The sequence below is a fragment of the Narcine bancroftii genome, chromosome 4, assembly GCF_036971445.1.
Source record: "Narcine bancroftii isolate sNarBan1 chromosome 4, sNarBan1.hap1, whole genome shotgun sequence".
Taxonomy (NCBI): domain Eukaryota; kingdom Metazoa; phylum Chordata; class Chondrichthyes; order Torpediniformes; family Narcinidae; genus Narcine; species Narcine bancroftii.
In genome coordinates, this window is record NC_091472.1 from 211,716,057 (window position 1) to 211,739,830 (window position 23,774).

A 23,774-nucleotide genomic window follows, 5' to 3' on the forward strand; every position below is an offset into this window, starting at 1 on the left:
TTGCCCATTCAGAGCCAGCTCTTCAGCGCTTGACGTCCTGTTTTGCGGAAACTGCCAAAATGTTTGGCCTGGAAGTCAGCCTGAAGAAAACTGAGGTCCTCCATCACCCAGCTCCCCACCATGACTACCAGCCCATCGTGGCTACACCAGATAGCCACATCTCCATCGGGCACACAAAACTCAAAACGGTCAACCAATTTACCTATCTCGGCTGCACCATTTCATCAGATGCAAGGATCGACAACGAGATAGACAACAGACTCGCCAAGGCAAATAGCGCCTTTGGAAGACAACACAAAAGAGTATGGAAAAACAACCAACTGAAAAACCTCACAAAGATAAGCGTATACAGAGCCGTTGTCATACCCACACTCCTGTTCGGCTCCGAATCATGGGTCCTCTACCGGCATCACCTACGGCTCCTAGAACGCTTCCACCAGCGTTGTCTCCGCTCCATCCTCAACATTCATTGGAGCGACTTCATCCCTAACATCGAAGTACTCAAGATGGCAGAGGCCGACAGCATCGAATCCACGCTGCTGAAGAAGCAACTGCGCTGGGTAGGTCACATCTCCAGAATGGAGGACCAACGCCTTCCCAAGATCCTGTTATATGGCGAGCTCTCCACTGGCCACCGTGACAGAGGTGCACCAAAGAAGAGGTACAAGGACTGCCTAAAGAAATCTCTTGGTGCCTGCCACATTGACCACCGCCAGTGGGCTGATATCGCCTCAAACCGTGCATCTTGGTGCCTCACAGTTCGGCGGGCAGCAATCTCCTTTGAAGAAGACCGCAGAGCCCACCTCACTGACAAAAGACAAAGGAGGAAAAACCCAACACCCAACCCCAACCAACCAATTTTCCCCTGCAATCGCTGCAACCGTGTCTGCCTGTCCCGCATCGGACTTGTCAGCCACAAACGAGCCTGCAGCTGACGTGGACTTTTACCCCCTCCATAAATCTTCATCCGCAAAGCCAAGCCAAAAGAGGTCACAAACAAACACAAACACTTCACAAAACAGATCTCATGTAAAATGCCAGAGTTCTGCTCAAACCAGACAGTCCAGGCTCCAGGTGCCTTTGTAAAGACAATGGAAACTGCTTTGCTGAAGGACTTCACAAGTAGGTGTTAATTGGACATACAGTGGATTATTGTTTTGGAAAGCAACAGATGAACGGACTCAGAAGATTGGGTTTGGTGCCGCTATCTGTCTGAGAGCCGTTGGCAGTTCTAAGAGGGTCATGTGGTTTTCTCTGAGAGAGAGAGGGAGAGAGGGGGAGAGGGGGAGAGAAAATTCAGTTCTACAGTAGCAGCTGGGACTGGAACAGGACAAGCTGGCATGCTTGTGGAAAATCCCCATTTTGAAGACAGGTTGCATGTTCTGAGTTCAGCCTGGTAAAAGCCCTTGTGGTCCATGCAAGAAGAGAGAACTAGCTCTAATGTTTCACTTGAAGTAGGAGAAACAAAAAGGAACTCAGTGGTGACCTGGTGGAAAGTGGTCTTCATCTGGAAAACCCTGATGGGACAAGTTTCTTCAGCAAGATACTGATTGGAATGAGTTTATGTCCAATGAGCAACAAATCTCTCTCTGAAACCGACAAGAATCTAATTTCTTCAGATTAATGTTCTAGATGTTACAAAGAATTAGGTTCTTTTTTACATTCAACTTGGTTATGTGTTGGGTTAAATTATTTTGGACACAACTTAAGGAACCTGGAGAAAGTTTAAAAAGTTCAATTACCAATGGACCCCATATAATTTTTATTAGGTAATGTTAAAAGGTTAGTTTAAAATTGAGATTGACTGCGTACAAAAATGCGTTTTTAAGATTGGCTGTTGCGAGAAAATACATCATCATTACTTGGAAAAATGAGATTGATTTGTGATTGCAGAGATGCCATCTGGAAATGAGATCTTGTATTCCATTGGAGAAAGTGTGAAGTCCTTGTCTTGATCAAATGGGTTTAAAAATTTGAATCTCTTCTGGCTCATCGTAACATACAATTACAGCACGGAAACAGGCCATTAGGCCCTTCTAGTCCGCACCGAACCAAACACCCCTTTCTAGTCCCACCTCCCTGCACAATGCTCATAACCCTCCATCTTCTTCTCATCCATATACCTGTCCAACCTTTTCTTAAATAATACAATTGACTCCGCCGCCACTATTTCTCCCGGAAGATCATTCCACACGGCTACCACTCTCTGAGTGAAGAAGTTCCCCCTCATGTTACCTCTAAACCTCTGCCCCTTAATTCTTAACTCATGTCCTCTTGTTTTAATCTTTCCTCCTCTTAACGGAAATAGTCTATCCACATCCACTATGTCTATCCCTTTCATAATCTTAAATACTTCTATCAAATCCCCTCTCAACCTTCTACGCTCCAAAGAATAAAGACCTAATCTGTCCAATCTCTCCCTATACTCTAGATGCTTAAACCCAGGTAACATTCTGGTAAACCTTCTCTGCACTCTCTCCACTCTGTTTATATCTTTCCTATAATTAGGCGACCAGAACTGCACACAGAACTCCAAATTAGGCCGCACCAACGTCTTATACAATCTCAACATCACCTCCCAACCCTATATTCCATGCAATGATTGATAAAGGCCAGCATACTAAAAGCCTTCTTCACCACCCTATTCACGTGAGTTTCTACCTTCAGGGAACGATGTACCGTTACTCCTAAATCTTTCTGCTCTTCTGTATTCCTCAATGCTCTCCCATTTACCACGTATGTCCTATTCTGATTCTTCTTACCAAAATGAAGCACCTCACACTTATCAGCATTAAATTCCATCTGTCATTTTTCAGCCCACTTTTCTAAGCAGCCCAAATCCCTCTGCAATCCTTGAAAACCTTCTTCATTATCCACTATTCCACCTATCTTAGTATCGTCTGCATATTTACTAATCCAATTCACCACCCCATCATCTAGATCATTAATGTATATAACGAACAACAATGGGCCCAGTACAGATCCTTGAGGCACACCACTGGTCACCGGCCTCCAACCTGACAGACAATTATCCACTACCACTCTCTGGCCTCTCCCTTTCAGCCAATGTTCAATCCATTTGACTATCTTAAAATTTATACCTAAAGACTGCACCTTCCTAACTAACCTTCCATGTGGTACCTTATCGAAGGCCTTACTGGTCCATATAGACAACATCCACTGCGCTACCCTCATCCACATTCCTAGTCACCTCTTCAAAAAATTCAATCAGATTGGTCAAACATGACCTTCCTCCCACAAATCCATGTTGAGTGCTCCTGATCAGACCCTGTCTATCCAGATGTTTATAAGTACTATCTCTAAGAATTTTCTCCATTAATTTACCTACCACAGACGTCAAACTTACAGGCCGATAGTTGCCAGGCTTCCTCCTTGAACCCTTTTTAAATAACGGAACCACATGCGCAATGCGCAATGCGCCAATCCTCCGGCACTATCCCCATATCTAATGACATTTGGAAAATTACCACCAGAGCCTCTGCTATTTCCTCCTTCACTTCTCTCAATGTCCTGGGGAAGATCCCGTCTGGTCCCGGAGACTTATCCACCTTTATATTCTTCAAAAGCCTTAAAACTACACCTTTTGTAATCTCTATATTCCCCATATTTACCCAATTTGCTTTTTTTATCTCACATCTCCCAATATCCTTCTCCTTAGTGAATACCGAAGAAAGAAACTGTTCAATATCTCCCCCATTTCTCTAGGCTCCACACACAGTTTTCCGCTCTGATTTTCTAAGGGACCAATTTTGTCTCTAGCTTTCCTCTTATCATTAACCATATACAGCCCAGAACAGGTGTTGCCCTGACCCATGGCAGCTGATTGTATTTGTGACTGTTGAAAGGTGGACAAATCTCCAGGTCCAGACAATGTATTCCCAAGGACACTCAGGGAGACTCGTGTACAGGTAGTGGGGCCATTAACAGAGATATTTAGGATGTCACTGGTCACGGGGGTAGTGCCAGAGGATTGGAGGGTGGCTCATGTTATTCCGCTGTTTAAGAAAGGGTCCAAATGTAAGCCTGGAATTTATAGACCTGTGAGTCTGATGTCTGTGGTGGGTAAGTGATAGAAAGTGTTCTGAGGGATGGTATTTACAAATATTTGGAAGAACAGGGATTGATAGGTAGTAGTCAGCATGGTTTTGTCAGGGGTAGATCATGCTTAACAAACCTTATAGAGTTTTTCGAGGGGGTTACAAAAAAGATTGATGAAGGGAAGGCTGTAGATGTTGTCTATTTAGACTTTAGTAAAGCTTTTGACAAAGTTCCCCACAGGAGGTTAGGAAAAAAGGTGGAGGCATTCGGTATAAATAAGGAGGTAGTGCAATGGACTCAGCCTTGGTTGGATGGGAGGTGTCAGAGAGTACTGGTAGAAAATTGTTTGTCAAATTGGAGGCCGGTGACTAGTGGAGTTCCTCAGGAATCGGTCCTGGGTCCACTATTGTTTCTTATATATATTAACGATCTGGAAGAAGGGGTGGTAAATTGGATAAGTAAGTTTGCAGATGATACAAAGATTGGTGGTATTGTGGACAGTGAGGAAAATTACCGTAGCTTAAAAAGAGACATAGGAAAGCTAGAGGAGTGGGCTGAGAAATGGCTGATGGAATTTAATACAGATAAGTGTGAAATGTTGCATTTTGGAAAGGCAAATCTAAATAGGTCATATACATTGAATGGTAGACAATTGAGGAGTGCAGAGCAACAAAGGGATTTAGGAATTATGGTAAATAGTACCCTCAAAGTTGATACTCAGGTAGATGGTGTGGTGAAGAAGGCATTTGGAATGTTGGCGTTCATAAATCGGAGTATTGAATTCAAGAATTGGGATGTTATGATGAAATTATACAAAGCATTGGTGAGGCCAAGTTTGGAATACTGTGTGCAGTTTTGGTCACCGAATTATAGGAAGGATATAAACAAAATAGAGAGAGTGCAGAGAAGGTTCACGAGATCGTTGACAGGATGTCAGGGTTTGAGTTACAGAGAAAGGTTGAGCAGCCTGGGGCTTTTTTCTCTGGAGTGTAGAAGATTGAGGGGGCATTTGATGGAGGTGTTCAAGATTTTAAAAGGGACAGAGGAGTCAACGTGAATAGGCTTTTTCAATTAAGAGTGAGGGATATTCAAACCAGAGGCCACGGTTTGAGACTGCAGGGGGAAAATTATAAGGGGAACATGAGGGGAAATTTCTTCATGCAAAGGGTGGTTGGGATGTGGAATAAGCTTCCGGCAGAGGTGGTTGAAGCAAGGACGTTATTTACATTTAAGGAAAGACTGGATAATTACATGGAGGGGAGAGGATTGGAGGGGTATGGACCAGGTGTCAGTGGGATTAGGAGAGTGGGGATTTGTTCCGGCATGGACTAGTAGGGCCAAATTGGCCTGTTCTGTGCTGTATATGGTTATATAACTCATTCTGAGCACGGTTTCACAACTCCAAAGGAAATGGGCCAACTACCATTTTTCTCAAGCCAAAGATTTCAGTAACAATTGGGTCTAGAGCAGTGATTCTCAAACTTCCCTTCCCACTCACATCCCACCTTAAGCAATCCCTTACTAATCACAGAGCACCAAAGGCATAGGGATTATTTAAAGTGGGATGTGAGTGGAAAGAAAAAAGTTGAAAACAAAAAAAAGGTTCCCTTCACTTTCGCCCACCAAATAAATTACTCAGCTTCTTCTGAAGGGATCTCCAGGCCAGATTATTGAGCTTGTCTTGATCAGAAGATCCCAGGTCTGAGCGATGAAAGGTGAAAAAGTAGCTTCCAGCCTCTGAAAGGGGGTGTGGGCAGGGAAACACTTAGAATCCAGTAACACGTTGAACCCCCTCACCCCGCCACCCCCGCACTTCTGGCTAAGCGTCTCTCTCTTACCAGTGCAGGACAGAGGTGGGGGGAGGGAGAAGATATTGAACAGGAATCTGAAAGATAAGACTTTTCCAGGAGTGGTGGGTGTATGGAACGGACTGCCGGAGGAGGTGGTTGCAATGCACGGAAGTGAAGGTGGGACATTTTGGTTGGTGTGGGCAAATTTGGCTGGTCCCTATTTTCATGCTGCCTGTATGTTTTAATGATAAAAGTTAACAAACCTTTACACACACTATTGGGTTCAGAACCTTGCTTTGCTGCCTATACTTCCCTGTCACAACCAATCCCACTCTTCCACCCAACCTCCCGCGGCACGAGCTCCAGACCTTGCTACACGCTCTACCTGGATCTCTGGTCACACCGCACCCTCTTAATTCATCGCCCCTGCGCTTGGCGACCTACACCGAACCACCCGCAGGTCCTTGCCCGTCCAATCGCAGTTCAGCTCACCAACTGTCCACCACCAGTTCTGGCTTCGAGACGTTTGGAGAACACAAGTTGTGGGTCTTCCCTCAGACTCTGCCTTACCGGCCGTTCCCAGCAATTTGTTTTTATTCTAGACTCTCTCCTCCTCTGACCAACCATCTTTAGCAGCACACTGATATCTCTTGTCAGGTTCGAGTCCAGGCTGTGACAGAATATTTAGAGGTGGTTTGGGATGATTTTTGGAGCAGGTTGCACACAAACATTTTAAAACACAGAATTTTTGCAGGACTTTTGCAGGGTGCTATTTTGCAAAAGGCAACAAAGTAGCAGCATACTGCAGCAGCTGGTCTGGGAGAGCATGTGATCTTTGCAGTCAGAGGCAAAACAGCTTTGCTGTCAGAGAGGGAGGGAGTGAGAGATAAGAGAGGCTTTGTTCGGTTCCAGACAGACAAGTTGGCAAACTTTGGAAGACTGCCTGGTCAAAGGAGAAGACTGGCTATCTGAAAGGAACTCTGTGGTGACCTGAAAGAAAGAGGATCATCTGGAGAACCCTGAAAGGGGGCAAGTTTTGTCAGCAAGACTGATTAAAAAGGAATCAGGTGTTGATATCCTCTAACAAAGGTAACTCTCTCTGAAAACCAACAAGAACCCTCCTGAGTGGTAACCATTTGCCTGTTTAGCACCAAAGCCTGGTGAACCTTATTAATGCCAACTTCTGTGCACAGTACAAGATTTGCCTGCAACCAGTGACATTGGACTGCGAACCAAAGACCTTTTCTACACTTATATACACACATCACACACACGTGAGCTTAGAATTAATTGGGGGTTAAGTAAGTTGATAGAGATAAGTTAAAGTTTCATTCTGTTTTCATGTTCAAAAATAATTAAAAGCAACTTTTGTTGAAGTTACCCTTTGTTGTGCTGTTGGGTTTTGGGGTCCTCTGGACTCTGTAACAAGACGACAACTTGTGTGGAAGTGACGTGGGCACAGAGGTGTTCCTGGCATGAGGGGGCAGCTGGTAGGGCCACCTCCTCTCAGATCCAGGGACCTGGATTGACCCGGATCTACATCAGTATGTGGAGTTTCCTCCGGATGCTCCGGTTTGCTTCCACATCCCGAGTTGGTGGTTTAATAGGCCACCGTCAATGGCCCCCCTCTGGGGGTGAGTAGATGGTAAGGCGGGGAGAATCAGTGCAAGTCAGTCGTCAGTGATCGGCATTGACTCAGTGGGCTGAAGGGCCATTTTCATGCTGCAACTGGGACTTGGCAAAGCAACAGGCTGGGTGGAAGGCAGAAAGTAGAAGGCATGGCAGTTCTCACCATCTTGTGGTCATTCACGATCATGAGCTCCAAGTATTTTATTTCAGAAAAGACATTTCGCCGACGGACCTGAGGAGACAGAAATGGATTGGTCAGGTACTGGACACTGGCCACGGCAGGGCCCATGACATGACATCACTTCCTCCCCTCTCTCACAAGGCACAGGAATGACCCTTCTGCTGGGGGTCAGAGTTCACCCCTCACCTCAAAATAACTCAATGCTTCATTCCTCTATAACCACGGTCTTCATGTTTCAGGGTGGGGGGGGGGGGTGAATAGGATTGGAACCCACAGAATTAATGCCCACATTTGGACTAAGATGCACTATTTACTTACATAATGCAAATGGAGGATTCATTTTGAAGGCTTGTAACAAAGGTATCCAACCCAAGAGGATAAACGCACCAGAGAAGATGAAGCAAGGCTGCTGCCTTTTCTTCCAGGTATATTGTGGCCTATTTAACTTTATGGAAGGATCCACGATATATAATTTCCCACTCCACTGAACTTCCTCAGAGTTTAATATCGGACTGTCTCTGTTCCGCCTTTACAGATATCTATCGACCCCATCTCGAAAGTTTGCTTCCATTTCCAAACTCTACCTCAATAACTGCACGTTAATGTTTGCTGTTTGATTTCTATACCTGGGGATATGAAGCCCACCTCTTGTTGGGGCTTTACCCTGAAACAACCTTATTGCTGGCATGGAGTTATCCCATTCACATCCTGATATCCAGCATCTTTTCCACACCCTCATCTTCCATCAACTCCCAGGTATTGAAATGAATGTGCAAATCAGAGGGCAGGTTTATTACCATCACATTCTGAAATCCAAATGTTTTTAGTCATCAAGAGACACAGCATGGAAACAGGCCCTTTGGCTCAACTAGTGCGGTCAAGCGGAGGGATCTGGGAATACAGACACATAATTCCCTGAAAATGGCATCACAGAGAGGTTTCAGAATATAGGCTATCGTAAATCAAAATAGAATATAGGACTTGGGCTGTTATGTACAAGACATTGATGAGGTCAAATATGGAGTATTGTGTGCAGTTTTGGTCACCTAACTACAGGAAAGATATCAATAAGACAGAAAGTTGCAGAGAAGATTTACTAGGATGTTGCCCAGACTTCAGGAACTGAGTTAAAGGTTAAACAAGTTAGGACTTTATTCCATGGAGCACAGAAGAATGAGGGGAGATTTGATCGAGGTATTTAAAATTATGAGGGGGGATATCAGAGTAAATGTAGGTCAGCTTTTTCCACTGAGGGCAGGTGAAATACAAACTGGAGGACATGGGTTAAGAGTGAAAGGGGAATAGTTTAGGGCAGTGGTTCTCAACCTTTTTCTTCCCATTCAAATCCCACCTTAATCAATCTCTTACTAATCACAGAGCACCGATGGCTTCAAGTGGGATGTGAATGAAAATAAAAAGATTGAGAACCACTGGTTGAGGAGGAATATGAGGGGGATCTACTTTACACAGAGAGTGGTGGGGGTGTGGAATGAGTTGCCAGCTGAGGTGGTGAATGCAGGCTCAATTTTAACATTGAAGAAGAATTAGGACAGGTATTTGGATGGGAGAGGTATGGAAGGCTATGGACTGGGTGCAGGTCATGCGGACGAGGCAAAAAAATGGTTCAGCACAGACTAGAAGGGCTGTAGTGTTCTATAGACTATACTGACCATTGACACTCATCCAACACTGATCCCAATTTATTCTCCTAACTTTCGAATCAATTCCTCTCATCCCCATTAGCCAAACACAAGGGACAACATCCTGTGGCCCATTAACCTCCAAGACTCTGGGGCTCGGGAGGAATAAGCAGCACCAGGAGGAATCCCACCCCGTCACAGGGGGGAAGGTGCAAACCCCACACAGACAGTGCCTAAGGTCAGGATTGAACCCCAGTCTCTGGGTCACAGGCGACTCTCCTTGAGGAACGCCACCTCCGACCTTCTGCCATCCCGGGAACAGCAGTCCCGCCATGGGGTGGAGATGCCGGGACCTGGGGAACACAGGCCCCAATCCCTCTCTGCCCAGTTCTGCCTGAAACATGGGGGGCACAGGCAAAAGCGCAGGAAAATGGGACTCTCTTAGGTGGGTAACACGGATCAGGTGGGCCGACTTCATAAGGGAGGGTGCAAGGAACAGGAGACATTACCGCTCTTCTTCTCCTGCGAGCCCGGAACAAGGGGAAGTCCGTCAGTCGAGGGCTGGCCTTCCTGAGTTTGCCTGAAAGAGAATACAGATGTGATCGGCCATGTTCAGTGTCATTAAAAGGGTTATTTCACTTTAAAGGGGGTGGGGGGGGTGGGTAACCTGGCTCCAGGGGTAGGAATTGAAGCAAGGCTTGAAAGGCCAGCAAAGGTGTGAGAACCATGGTGATGATGTAACAAGCCTGGGGCTCACCCTGCCATGGAGCACCTCTGTGGAAGCCAGATCACAGGAGGTGATCTGGGGAATTTTAGCCTTGGGGGAAAAGACAAAACTTGAGGCCAATCATTCATGATGGCACTGAATGGCAGGGTAGGCTTGGTGGGCCGAGTGGCCTTCTCCCACTCTTATTGGGTCTCGTACAAAGTGGTGTAACAGCAGGAGCAGAGAGAAAGCCCTCCCCGTCGGGGTCCAACTGCCCGGTCCGAATGTCATTGGCTCCGCACAGCCTGTTAAAGGAGCCGGTAAATGGTTTATTATAAAATCCCGTGACCATGAGGGTCTGGGCTTAAGGCAGCAGCACCCCTGTATGGCAGCGGACACGAGGGGTTGCAGGCTCTGGGGAAGCAGAGGACTGGTACAGGGTACCAGGACACCACCACCCCCCACCCCACCGTGTTTGAGAGGGAGAAGCAGAGGAGACAGCCCGGGGGGCAGTGAGGCGACTTGAGGCGAGGAACCCACACGAGCTGCCGAAGAGGGACCGGGTATCAAAACCAGGATGGCAGAGGGTGTAGAGCACGCTGACGGCTTCCTGATCATGTCTGGGGCTAGGATCTGGAGCTCAGGTCACTGAGGGTTTGGACAGGACTCTGCGCGGCTGCGGGAGCACTGGAGGTACATCCACGGATGCTCGGTGACTTTGTGAGGGCTCTTCCCTCTCTTTCTCTGACTGTAAGGGACAATCTCTGACAGCAAATCTTTGTCTGCCTTATAGTAGACTAAAGGAAATTTAATATCACATTTTCTGTTTCATTATATGACAGCAATATTAAATCTTTAATCATTATCAGACTCTTGAACAAACCTCACACGATTATAATTATGATGACTTGGCTCTGTTCACACTGATGTCTCTCTCTCTAATTCTTGCTCTCTGTACTGTTCTACTATGGATGGGTTGACTACTAGGACTTCACACAAAACAAACTTTCTCACCTGATCTCCACACACGTGACCATAAACTTGAACTGGAAGCTCGGGCAGAGGAGAAGATCACAAATAAAGCATTTTGGTGCCTACGGACAGCGTACAAAGTATATGGCAATAAACTCATCATCATCGGAGAAATGAAGGGGAAAGGCCCAGAAGAGATTTGGAAAAAGTGACTGCAATTTTTATGTGGTCAGGCCAGTCAGCTTGGTTCGGCGGGTGGGGGGGGGGTGCGGGGAGTGGTGGGCATAGTGTCAGGGTCTCCTAGACGGAGCAGAGATCTAAGTCACAAAGTCTTAGGGGGACTCAGATGGACAGAGTGCAACAAGATCAGGGCCGATCTGGTCTGGCCAGCTCCTCACAGCACCTGTTCCCCACAGCAGGGTGCTGAAAAATTGCATCGTTTTTCAGCGTGCAGCGGTTCTCAACTTTTTTCTTCCCACTCACATCCCACTTAAAGTAATCCCTATACCATCGGTGCTCTGGGATTAATAAGGGATTGCCTAAGATGGGATGTGGGTGGGAAGGGAAGGTTGAGAATCTCTGCTCTAGACCTAATTGTTACTGAGATATTTTGCTTGAGAAAAATTGGTCATTGGCCCATTTCCTTCAGAATTATGAAATCATGTACATAATGAGTCAATTAGGGAAGATTAAAACAGTCGTTTTCAAACTTTTTGTTCTCACCCACATCCCACTTTAAGTAATCCCTTACTAATAGCACTGATGGCATAGGGAATACTTAAAGTGGGATGTGAGTAGAAAGAAAAAGGTGAGAACCACTGGTTTAAAACCAGAGTTTATGGACTCGATTGACCATGAGCTCTATAGGATTCTGCAACTGCATAACCTCTGCAAGTCACTAATGAATGTCTTGGCTCATGAAAGAAAGCACCGAGTTTGCCTGGGTGACGAGCTCCAGCTCCCAAAATGATGGATGGAAGTTGTGAAGCCTCAGTGTTGAGATTGCCTGATTACAGGGCCTTTCGACAATGTGGGAAACACATGAGCAAAGAGGAAAATCTTGGAAAATACGAACTGATTTTGAGTGTTTTTCAAGCAGCACTGAAATTCCTACTGCAGCCAACTTGAACTTAATTGGAAGCCCCTGAGCAGTAAGAAGATGCACTGAATGGCACGTTAAAACAGCTGTGCGGAGATCAATGGACTGAACAAGCTCCTCATGTGCGCAATGACACACATCTGACGCTCCCCCAATTTAGCATAAACAGGAGCTAAATTCCGCTCAACAAGACCCCAGCCGATCCGGTCTGGCCAGCTCCTCTTACCCTGCCTGTTCCCCACAGCCCTCAATTGCCCCCTCGTCTCCAGAAATTGATCTAAGTAGCTTCCCTGCTTGCATGGGCAGAGAATTGGACGAAGGGGAGGGTGGTGACATGCGGTGGGGGGAGGGGGGAGGGGAAAAAGGTGCAGCAAAGTTTGCCGGTAAACGGGATGGCACGACTGGAATTACTCATGCGTGGGGGCTTGTCCATTAGTGCCACTGGCATCCGATGAATCATGTGCGGCCTTGACAAATTCTCCTGAAACAAATCCAAAACAACAGCCGTACATCAGTTGGGGCATGTCAGAGGAACCTTTCAGAATCATCCCAGCACACAACTGGCCCGCCAATTCCAATCCCTCCCGATACACCTGGCCAGGAGTTCACAGAGATTGGCAGTACCTTCCCTGACACATTTGGGATTTCACAGCAATCTGACAGGTTCACGGTCACTTGCACTGACAGTGATTCTGTTGTGCCAAATCTCTATAACTTGTCAGCCTGTGTCCCAGTGATAGATACAAATAGGCCTTTGGCCCACCAATTCTGTAGTGGTCATCTTTCCTCTAACCCCACCCTAACCTATTTATTTCCCCCAATTCCCCCCCAACAAGTGAGAATCTACCTTTCCCTATCCTTTGTAGCCAGCACCCCCCCACCTTCAGTTTGCAATCAAGGATCCTTGCTAAACAATTGCCAGTGGCAACAATGTTCCTACATTAACTCAATCAAAACCAGTTGTCATTCCCCAAACTGATTTCTGTTTCCCAAACTGGACCAGCTCCCCAGACCGGTCTCCGTAACCTCTATCAAATTCAATTATTTCCCGAAGAATTCCAGCTTCTTCGGTTTACACTCTCTGCTGAAATCCTGCGTCCCTGGTCCCATTCTCTTCCACATCCTGCCGTCTTGGAGATTCTGCATCACCTCCCATCATGGTGAATTCTGACGCTTTACTAACCTATCTCTCCATGTGTCCTGTAAAGAACTCTTCATGCATACTCCCTGGCCCTTGCACTCCTGCGTAGAACTTGAGATCAAGTCATTTGGGTTGCAGCCGGTCCACGTCAGAATTAAAATTCACCCTCAATGCTGCCCCATTCGCCTGGTCTGTCCTTGCCTCCTGAAGACCAATGAGACCCTCCTCACTGTGTTGTATGTTGATGGCGAGAAGTAACCCTGCATGACCCAGGACAGCACCCTGGGGACCACCACTACCATCTTACCTCAGTTATGGCACTAAAAAAGGCTCTTTGGCCCTACTTGATCTTGCCAACCAAGCGAGGTGCAGTTGACTATGCTTGGCCCCCATCCCTCTCGAGCTATCTGTGCTGATAGCAACGCTCGGATTCCCGCCTCTATTCATTCATTCATGTTTAAGCTTCTAGACCAGGCCAACGACTATTGCCTTTGAGCTATTTTCAGCTGAGGACACTTCTCTGGGGCTGCTTGAGGAGACAGTTCCAGGATTTAGACCTAGTGGATGAGCAAGGAGCCAGGGACCCATTTCCAAATCAGGATGACGTGCAGTGTGAAGAGCTGTTGCTCCCAGGCACCTAAAACCCCTGACCTGCCTGGTGTCAGAGGTCGCTGGCTTGGGACACACTCTAAAGCAATCTGCGTCAAGGGGACACTCTTGCCGGAGATGGTTATTGCCTGGCACTTTAGAGGCACGAATGGTAGCTGCTATTGGATGGGTAGAAATAGTCATAAGAGAGACGCAGGCTCTTCGGCCTACCAAGACCATGCTTTAACACATGCGAGAGGGGCTGCGTCAAGAAGGGACCCCCTCCTCCCCCATCACCCTCCTTCACTATTCCCTTTGGGCAGAAGCTGTAGCAGCCTGAAAGTGTGCACCTCTAGGATCACAAACAGTTTCTTTAACAAATCCCATCCACCATTCCCACTAATCCACCCCAGGTTCTACCACATACTGGCAGGCGGAGCAATTTGTCATGGTTAATTAACCTATCGCCCTGCATGGCAGGAGGACACCAGGCCACCCAGGGACAAACCCCACCCCCCACCCCTGTGAACACAGGAAACCTGAGGCAAGTTGGCAGATATTCTGCAGCAGGTACATTGACTGCCCCAAAGCCGGGTTTGGGAATTCGAGCAGCCCAAGGCTGTGGAAAACGGCAAAGTCCATCACAAGCTCCAACCTCCAACCTGCGTGAGGGGCTGCGTCAAGAAGGGACCAACACCACCCCCCCTCCCCAATCACCCTCCTTCACTGCTCCCTTTGGGCAGAAGCTGCAGCGGCCTGAAAGTGTGCACCTCTAGGATCACAAACAGTTTCTTTCCAACACCTCTTGAACTTCCCCTCTCTGCACCAATTATAAACTACTCCCACACCACTTAAAGGCTGGCTTGCACCCTTCTAATAAGAACCGTAACATTTTTTGTACAATGGTAATTGTGAATATTTAGCGCTTATCTTGCATTTATTACTTTTTAAACACCTGCTGTTCACACCTGTCATATCTACATTGTACACTGCATCTGACAATAAACCATCATTAAAATAACACATAGGCAATAGCCAGGATTGAACCTGGATTTCCTGCATTACAAGGGGCAGCACGGTTGGCATGGCAATTAGCACCATGCCTTTACAGCCCCAGTGACCAGGATTCAAATCCCGCACTGCCCGTAAGGGGTTGGTACGCTCTCCCGGTGTCTGCGTGGGTTTCCCCCCACCCCGAGAGTTTCCTCCAAAAACTTACCGGGGAGGGAGGGTTGTGTGTAGGTTAAAGGGGTATGAATTGGATAGAACGTACTCATGGGACCTGCTACCGCGCGCGATGTCTCGATGTAAAATTTTTTTTAATGTAGAATTTTAAAAGACAGCAGCTCTACCCCTGCACCACGGTGCTGGCTGGCAATGTCAGGAGGGCGTAACCTACCGCCAACCTGTTCTTCATGCAGTTGTTAAACCCTCCCCCCCCCCCACAAGAGGTTGGTGACTGGGATCCTCATGAGGGAAACACTATGTAGCAGCAGGAATGGGTGTTTGGACGTGAATTTGACTCGTCAGCCCACCAGTGAATGATTTCCACTCATCTTTTCCATGTTCGTTCTGCTCACGGAGATGCTTCTAATGTACAGATCTGGCTTTTACTAACCACCCTCCAACTCACGGGTTCTCAACCTCTTCTTTCCACTTTAAGTAATCCCTAGGCCATCGGTGCATTGTGATTAATGAGGGGTTGCTTAAGGTGGGATGTGAGTGGGAAGGGAAGGTTGAGAATCACTGCTCTAGACCCAATTGTTACTGAAAAATTTGGCTTGAGAAAATTGGTCATTGGCCCATTTCCTTTGGAGTTGTGAAATGGTGCACAGAATGAGTCAATGAGGGACGATTAAAACAGTGGTTTTCAACCTTTTTCTTCTCACCCACCTCCCACCTTAAGCAAACCCTTACTAATCACAGAGCACCAATGGCATAGGGATTACTTAAGGTGGGATGTGAGTGGGAATAGAAAAGTTGAGAAACACTGCTCTAAACTATTCATTAAGCATTGCATGGGTTTTTTTTTCCCTCCACTCTCACACTCTTTGGGAGCCTCTTTCAGCAGCAAATGAAAACTAATCGTCTGGCATCTTGCCGGATTAATTTGGGTTTAAAAATAGCTGAATAGTGAATACTTTATTGACATGCACAAGAATAACGCCAGCCAGATGACCACAATGAAGTGCAAGGCCTGGCCCAAGAACATCAGAACTGCAAGTGATTGACTGCTGGAAATATTCCCACCATCCGGCTGGTTTGGGCCGGGTCTTCCCAAAAGCTTTGGGGGTTTTTCCACAAGCGTGGATAATGGAAGTTAACCACTTCAATTCGATTCATCTTTAAATTTAAATTTTAAAGCTTTAGACTTACAGCACAGTACCAGACCCTTCCAGCCCATGAGCCCGGACCACCCAAACACCCGCATTAACCTGCAACCCCACCCCCACTCTGTACATTTTGAACGGTGGGAGGAAACCAGGACATCCGGGGAAAACCATGCAGACACGGGGAGAACGTACACACTTACTAGAGACAGTGCTGGATTCGAACCCGGGTCACTGGCGCTGGGACAGCGTAATACTGATCGTTATGCCAAGCATAATTGAACTGACCATTGAGAGATTTACAAAGCAAGGCAGAATTCGATCCGAACTTAAAAGTTCCGGCTCTCAGTGTAAATTCCTCAGGTGTTTGAACCTCCTGCAACTTTCCAAACTGTTTCAGTTCCACTACTGTGTTTGGATCCCTCATTCCCTTTCCCAACTCTTCCTCAACATTCCCCCTTCAGCACACGTTAAACACTAGCTCGATGGTCGTGTTTGACACCTTGTTCCATGAGAGACCTTGAGATGCCTCGCTGTGCAAGGAACTGTCTGTACCCACGGGCAGGCTCAGTGACACAGAGGTTCACTGCAGTGCATGGGGTTTGAACCTTCTCCCTGCCACCGCAGGGGTTTCCTTCTGATTCAGTCACATGGCATGGAAACAAGCCATGAACTCCACCAATTCTGCACAGATTCCTGTATGAACCCCCCTCCTACCCCGCCACACACATACACAAACCCCCACCGTATTTTTCCATGTCCTATGCTTGAGGGGCTGTTGATAGTGACCAATTCACCCACTGCTTCAGTGAACCAAAACACCCTGGGATGAGCCTTGGCTGAGTTTAAACGAGTGGCACTGGTTCGATGGGCCAAAGGGCCAGGACCCACGCTGCGTGACATGGTTCTGTGGATTGACCTGCCTTGAACTCCATTTCCATGCATGCAGGTGTACGTGATCCTGATCCATGTGGTGCCCATTCCATCAAGGCCACTGTGAAGAGGTGATGGGCAACACTGCTCGAGTACCCCCCCTCTCCACCCCCAACAACCACAGCTCCAGTGACCCCCACCAGTCTGGGGGCTGGAGCAATTAATGTCTGCCTCAACCCTAATGTCACCTCCAGATGAGCAACACTCCAGGCCCCCCCCCCCCATCCCCACTGCCACACAGAGCAAAGAGCACGGTACTCACCGGTGTGTGTGTCTGCCTCAGTGGTTCAATGATATACATGTGGTTGTTGTCGTCGAACATGCCACTGGGGGAATGGGGGGTAGAGAGGGGAGGGGGGAGAAAGGAAGGAGGGAGAGGGGAGAAGGGGAAGGAGGGAGAGGAGAGAAATTATTTAGAACTTGGACGTAGTAATTGTAAATGAAAGATAAGTGCAGTAAAGCTGACATGAGTAAAGCACATTTTACTGGAATTGTTACAAAGCCCAGATCAACTACAATCTGAAAATGCTGGTTACCCAACTGTTCAGGCATCATCTGTGGAGAGGAACAGGGTCAGTGTTTAAGGTCAATGAACAGTCTATGGGAATTGGTCTCTTTGTGGACAAAGTGCCAAGAGGTTGACTAGGATGACATCAGACATTGGGAAAATGGCGGTCTTATGAGAGCTTGGTGAATGGGCTTTGTGAGCAGGAGTGTCATTGGAACCTTCCCCCACCGGCCTGCTGCGGGGTAGGTGGGGGAACCACTTGCATCCTGTGTAAAACTCGGGGAAGCAGACTGGAGGAAAAATCAGAGGCACTGAGCTGGTGGAGGGCAGAGTGGAGGGAGGCTGAAGATTATGAAGAGGATGGACTTGGGAAGCGAGCAGTGGGAGAGGAGAATGCTGAGAGCTGAGCCCAGTATTAAACTGGCAAACATGTACTCCTATGGTGGAGTCTTGTGCAACACACAAACGCGCTGGAGAAACTCAGCAGGTCACACAGCGTTTTGGGCCTGGATTCTTTGCCAGCAATTGACCATGGACAGCAGCTTATAGCATCTAATCCAAAAGCTGCCCGCACTGTTAACATTCTAGCATCTGCATGCGTGTTATGTCTGGTTGTGTGTCTGCATCTTTTGCACCGAGGACTGGAAAATGCTGTTTCGTCGGGTTGTACTTGGGCAATTAGAGGACAATGAACTTGACTTGATATAGTGTTAATTTTCCATCTGTTTCCTTTCCTCGTTGCAAGAATATGAGCAAAGAAGTAATTCCAGGCACCACGCAATCTGAGTGGTCTCCACACACCTGTGCCTTGTCTCAGTGCAAACTTGAGACTTGGCATGAGCGCTGATTGCTTTTTTTCTAAATTTGGTCGTGTTATCCGGGGATTATCCAACAGGTCGGACAGGAAGCTGTTCCCGACAAGGGAAGATACGTGTGCTCGTGCCCGGAGGGCCACCAGGCAGATCGAAAGGCACTTCTCCCACGTCAATCCAAGTTAGCCCACGCAAGGTTGAGAGCCACACATGAAGGCCGACTCTGAAGGGTCTGATCCTGGTAGTGAGCAGTGGACGATGCCTGAGAGCCAGTTGTGTGGTGTTGGCCAGTACAGCTTGTGGCATACAGCCAGGGGAGACCATAGTGTCTCACCCAATGTAAATTGAAACCACATTTGTACCCTTTAGTTTCTCGGTATGCTGTGCCAGCTAGTGGGAGGGGGCGTGGAGGAGGTGGTGAGTACTGTTTAACCCTCATTTCACAAACAGGAGTTGCAATTTGTAATTTGTGAGGAGATGCGATGATCAGTGATGGGTATTATTTGTGTGTGGGAGTGTGGATGTGTGTGCACACATGTTCATGTGTGTGTGTTCATGTTCCCTGTTGTGAATTCCCCATGTGGAAATAAAGACCGCTGTTAATAAACCGTGTGGAGGACTTGTTACTCTTTGAACACGCCAAACCTATTCCCCCATCACTGTATGACCCTGGCCTCCATCTGGGTCCACTGCTTCCATCTCTGCTTTACCTCCTCCTTTAATTTCTCCCCCCCTTCTCTGTTTCTCCACCTCTTCCATCCGATCATATCTTAGCCCCGCCCAGCTTCGTTCCCCCAATCTCATAACCCTCCATCTTCCTTCTATCCACGCGTCTGTCTGAGAGCTTCGTAAATGCCCTTAATGTTCCAGCCTCCACCACCATCCATGGCGATGCATTCCAGACACCCACAACTCCTTTACCTCTGATGTCTCCCCTCCCTTCACTTTGTACAGATGTCCTCCAATGTTTGCTACTCCAGCCTGGGTAAAAGGTGCCTCTCATAATCTTGTAGACCTCTATGAAATCATCCTTCTACGCTCCAAAGAGAAAAGCTCCAGCTCTGTGTAGACAAAGTGACAGCTAAACCCAACTGTACCTTCATTTACCGTCACTTTGCTGCCAGGTGCCCATCAGTGATCGCACTACCAACCATTCACCCATTGGAGCACAAGCCAATGGTGGCCCAATCTTAGTCCTGCAACTCGACAAATCTCTGGTGAGACCACACTTAATTGTGTTCAGTCAGGTCACCTCATTATAGGAAGGATGTGAATGCCGTGGAGAGTGCAGAGGAGATTTACCAGGATGTTGCCCAGATTGGGAAACAAGCCTTATGAGACACGGTTAGCAGAGCTGGGCCTTTTCTCTTTGGAGCGGAGAGAAGGATGAGAGGAGACTTGATAGAGATCTACAAGATAATGAGAGGCATTGATAGGATGGACAGTCAGCACATGTTTCCCAGGGCAGGATTAGCAAACATCAGAGGACCAGAGGACACATGCAAAGTGAAGGGAGGGAAATTTAGGGGAGACATCAGGGTAAGTTTTTTATCCAGAAAGTTGTGGAGGCCTGGAAAGCTTTACCTGAGATAGTGGTGGAGGCTGGAACAGTAGGGGCATTTGAGACTCTTGGACAAGCACATGGATGAAAGAAAAATAGAGGGTTATGGGGTAGGGAGGGTTTAGTATTTTTTAAGGACTATATGGGTTGGCACAAGATTGCAGGCCAAAGGGCCTGCACTGTGCAATAGTGTTCTATAACATCCCTGTCTTCACATTGGGGGGGGGGGGCACAAACAATATTCAACAGGTGCTGGAGAACGCCATTCAGCCCATTGAGCCAGCACTGCCATTCATTTATATTCTGGCTGATCTTCCACTATCAGTACCCTGTCCTTGCCTTCTCCCCATAACCCTTAATTCCCTTGTCCACAAGAATCTTATCTAGGTCCCTCCTGAACTTATCCAGAGAACCCACCTCTACCACCCTCTTCAGCAAAGCATCTACAACCAACAACTCTCTGGGTAAACATTTTTTTCTCATCTCTATCCTAAAAGGGCCTTCCCTGTATTCTTAAAACTATGGCCTCCAGTCCTAGAAGGACAATGGGAAAATGTAACAACAATGGGAAAATGTAATCAGTTTCTATCATGTCCAATCCCTTAATAATCTTATATACCTCAATCATATCTCCCCTCATCCTTCTAAATTCCAACGTATAAAACCTCAGTTTATCTAACCTTTTGGCATATATCAATCCCACCATCCTGTGAACTAACCTTGTGAATCTACACAGCACTCCCTCAATAGCAAAAATGATCTTCCTCAAATTAGGAGACCAGAACTGGACAGGTGTTGTCTCACCAGGGCCCCGTACAACCGCAGAAGGACATCTTTACTCCTATACTCTATTCCCCTTTTTATGAAGGCCAACATGTCATTTGTCTTTTTCACAGCTTGTTGATCCTGCATGCGATCTACCCCACTCCCTAACTTGACTCCGTTTAAATAATAATCTGCCTTCCTGTTCCTGCCACCAAAGTGGATAACCTCACATTTATCCACATTAAACTGCATCTTCCATAAATCCACCCATTCACTTAACCTGTCCAAGTCCCCCCTGCATTTTCCTGACATCCTCCTCACACTTCACACTGCCACCCAGTTGTGTCATCTGCAAATTTGCTAATGTTATCTAAATCCCCTTATCTAAATCATTAATACATTTGATAAACAACTGAGGAGTCAGCACCAACCCCTGCAGACCCTACTTATCACATCCTGCCATCCTGAAAGTGACCCGTTAACCCCAACTCTTTGTTTCCTCTCTGTCAACCAATTTTCTGTCCATGTCAGCATCCCAACCCCAGTACCATGCTCTCTGATTTTGCCTACTCATCTCCTGTGTGAGACCATATCATAAGCCTTCTGAAAGTCCAAGTACACCCCATCCCACTGGTTCTCTCTTGTCCACCCTCCTCATCACATCCTCGAAAGATTTCAGAAGATTAGTCAAGCATGATTTTACCTTCAGAAATCCATGCTGACTTGTAATGATACTATTATTTTTCTCTAAGTGCTCTGTTATTTCTTCTTTTATAATAGATTCTAATATCATCCCCACCGCTGACGTCAGGCTAACCAGCTTGTAATTGGCCGTTCTCAGCAGGTCATGCAGAACCCAGCGGGAGTAAAGAGCGGCCAATGTTTTGGGCCTGGGCTCTTCACTGACTCCAATGATTGCTGTGTGACCTGCTGTAGTTTGCTCCAGCAGGTTTGCGCGTTGCAGTCGACCCCGGTGTCCAGACATCCTCATTTGACAAAGGCTCCTCTTCGAGCTTGCAACCGGAACTTGAGTTGGGCCAACTCGAAGCTGAACTCTGCTATTGAAGTCAAGGTGCACCCACCATAGGGTGTTGGCAATGAGTCTTTGAAGCTTCCTTTTGTTTTGTGGGGGGGGAAGGGGGTCCTATTTGGGGTGGGGGGAAGGACTGGATTTAGTGCAACTTGCCCGGATGCACTGCATTAAGCACCATATTCATGCAATTGTCTTTTCTTGCACCCACTCTCCCTCCCTCTGTTAATGAGCTTGGCACTTTCTAACCACATCCAATACTGCTAAGGGCCTCCGCACCCATCTCCCCTTTGACGGGCTGCAGGAGGGTCACTGACGGATTGGAAGGCGACGGCAGACTTGAAATGGTGCCCCCCCCCCCCCCAAAGGGACCCTTCCCCTCCTAAAGCCGCCACACAGGACTATCAGAGAATCCTCCTCGGTTGTACTTACTGAAGCCCATCACAGGTGGACAGAGCGACTTTAGACTTTGGGTTCCCTCGTATCTCTCCATGGTAGTAGCAGTGCTCACCTCCCTGTGGAGAGAGAAGCAAGTCAGAAAGAACTTTTCATAGCCAAGCCTATTCTGTAATTTCTTTCCCTTTTTTTTCATGCTTCAAAGCATCTTGTACCAATTGCTTTCTTAAAATGAGATTTTGGAGTGCATTTTCAGGGACAAATCCCCTTCTCAACACACATTGTTATTGTACGCAATGTCTCCATCCCATCAAGGGAGGTTAAGCGGATTTGGGCATGTACGCTCTGGATTTTGGAAGAACAAGATGCGACCTTGTTGAAATCTACAAGAGAGGGAGATCTGCGAATAGTTAGAGAAGAAACTTTGGATGGCATAGTCAGAGCCACATTATTACAGCCCCAGTGACCAGAGTTCAAATCCTGCGAGGTCCCTAAGGAGTTTGTACGCTCTCCACGTGTATGCGTAGGTTTCCTCCAGGGGCTCCAATTTCCTCCTGCCTCTCAAACATGAATGGGGTTGTAAGTTAATTTGGGTGTAATTGGGTGACACAAGTTTCAAAGGGTGGAATCGGCTTCTACCATGAGGTTTATAAAATTGGGACAGGGGTTTAAATCCTACGCTGTCTGTAAGGAGTTTGTACATTCTCCCCATGTCTCTGCGTGGGTTTTCCCCAGGGGCTCTGGTTTCCTACCACCGTTTGAAACATACTAGGGGTTGTAGGTTAATGGGGTTTAATTGGGTGGCACTGGGTCGTGGGCCAGAAGGGCCTGTTACTATGCTGCATGTCTAAAATTTTAAAAAAAGTAGCAGGTGGTGAGACAAAATGGGGTGAGGTTACACAGCAGGACTTTCACAGCACTACGCTGAAGAAAGAAATTAGAATCAATGGCTGAGATCTTCAATCCTGTGCAGATTGTCAGAGCAGGTCTGAATAATCCAGAATGGCTGATTCATAATCAGGAGGCAAAAAGCAGCCTCTACTTCCACAAGGGTTAAAAACTAAAAGCCTGCAGATGCTGGAACCCGAAATAAAAACATTCAGCACACGTGGGGAGAGATAAACAGAGAGTCACTTTGTTATGAGCCCAGAGGACGCCACAACCCAGCAGCAATAGAAATTCACCAAGACAAATAGTGACTTAAACAAAAGTTACTTCAAAATTTCTTTGAACATAAAAACAGGATCAAACTTTAACTTCTTACTATTAACTTAACCTCCTTCTAATTCTAAGTGCACGTGTATGTAATGTGTACATGTTTGGGAAAGTTCTTTGATTCATAGTCCAATCTCACCTCTCATTCCTCCAAGTTCACTGGTTTCAGGCAATTCTTATACTGTGCACAGAATTTAACATTAATGAATCTTCACCAGGATCTGGTGCTTAAAGTTAAATGGTTACCACTCAGGAAGGTTCTCATTGGTTTCAGAGAGAGATTTGTTGCTCGTTGGACACACACACAAACTGATTTCCTCCTATCAGCCACTTCAGTGTTTTGCTGAAGAAACTTGCCTATCATGGGTTTTCCAAATTATAATCTCTTCTTGCAGATCACCACAGAGTTCCTTTTGTTT

General features: G+C 47.0%; 1 protein-coding gene across 5 annotated transcripts in view; it reads right to left on the bottom strand.

Annotated features, from left to right (window-relative positions):
- Positions 1-23,774, bottom strand: part of LOC138761530 (disintegrin and metalloproteinase domain-containing protein 23-like) — a 209,179-nt gene that overhangs the window by 118,694 nt on the left and 66,711 nt on the right. For all 5 annotated transcript variants that reach the window (XR_011356355.1, XM_069933814.1, XM_069933813.1 and 2 more), the window contains exons 5-9: positions 22,177-22,259; positions 17,331-17,394; positions 12,488-12,557; positions 9,809-9,879; positions 7,642-7,710 (exon numbers count right to left, since the gene is read on the bottom strand). Coding sequence is in view for 4 of the 5 variants with exons in the window: in XM_069933814.1 (XP_069789915.1) it covers positions 7,642-7,710; positions 9,809-9,879; positions 12,488-12,557; positions 17,331-17,394; positions 22,177-22,259 (357 nt within the window). In the remaining variant the exon portion in view is untranslated. The remainder of the gene's footprint in view (positions 1-7,641; positions 7,711-9,808; positions 9,880-12,487; positions 12,558-17,330; positions 17,395-22,176; positions 22,260-23,774) is intronic.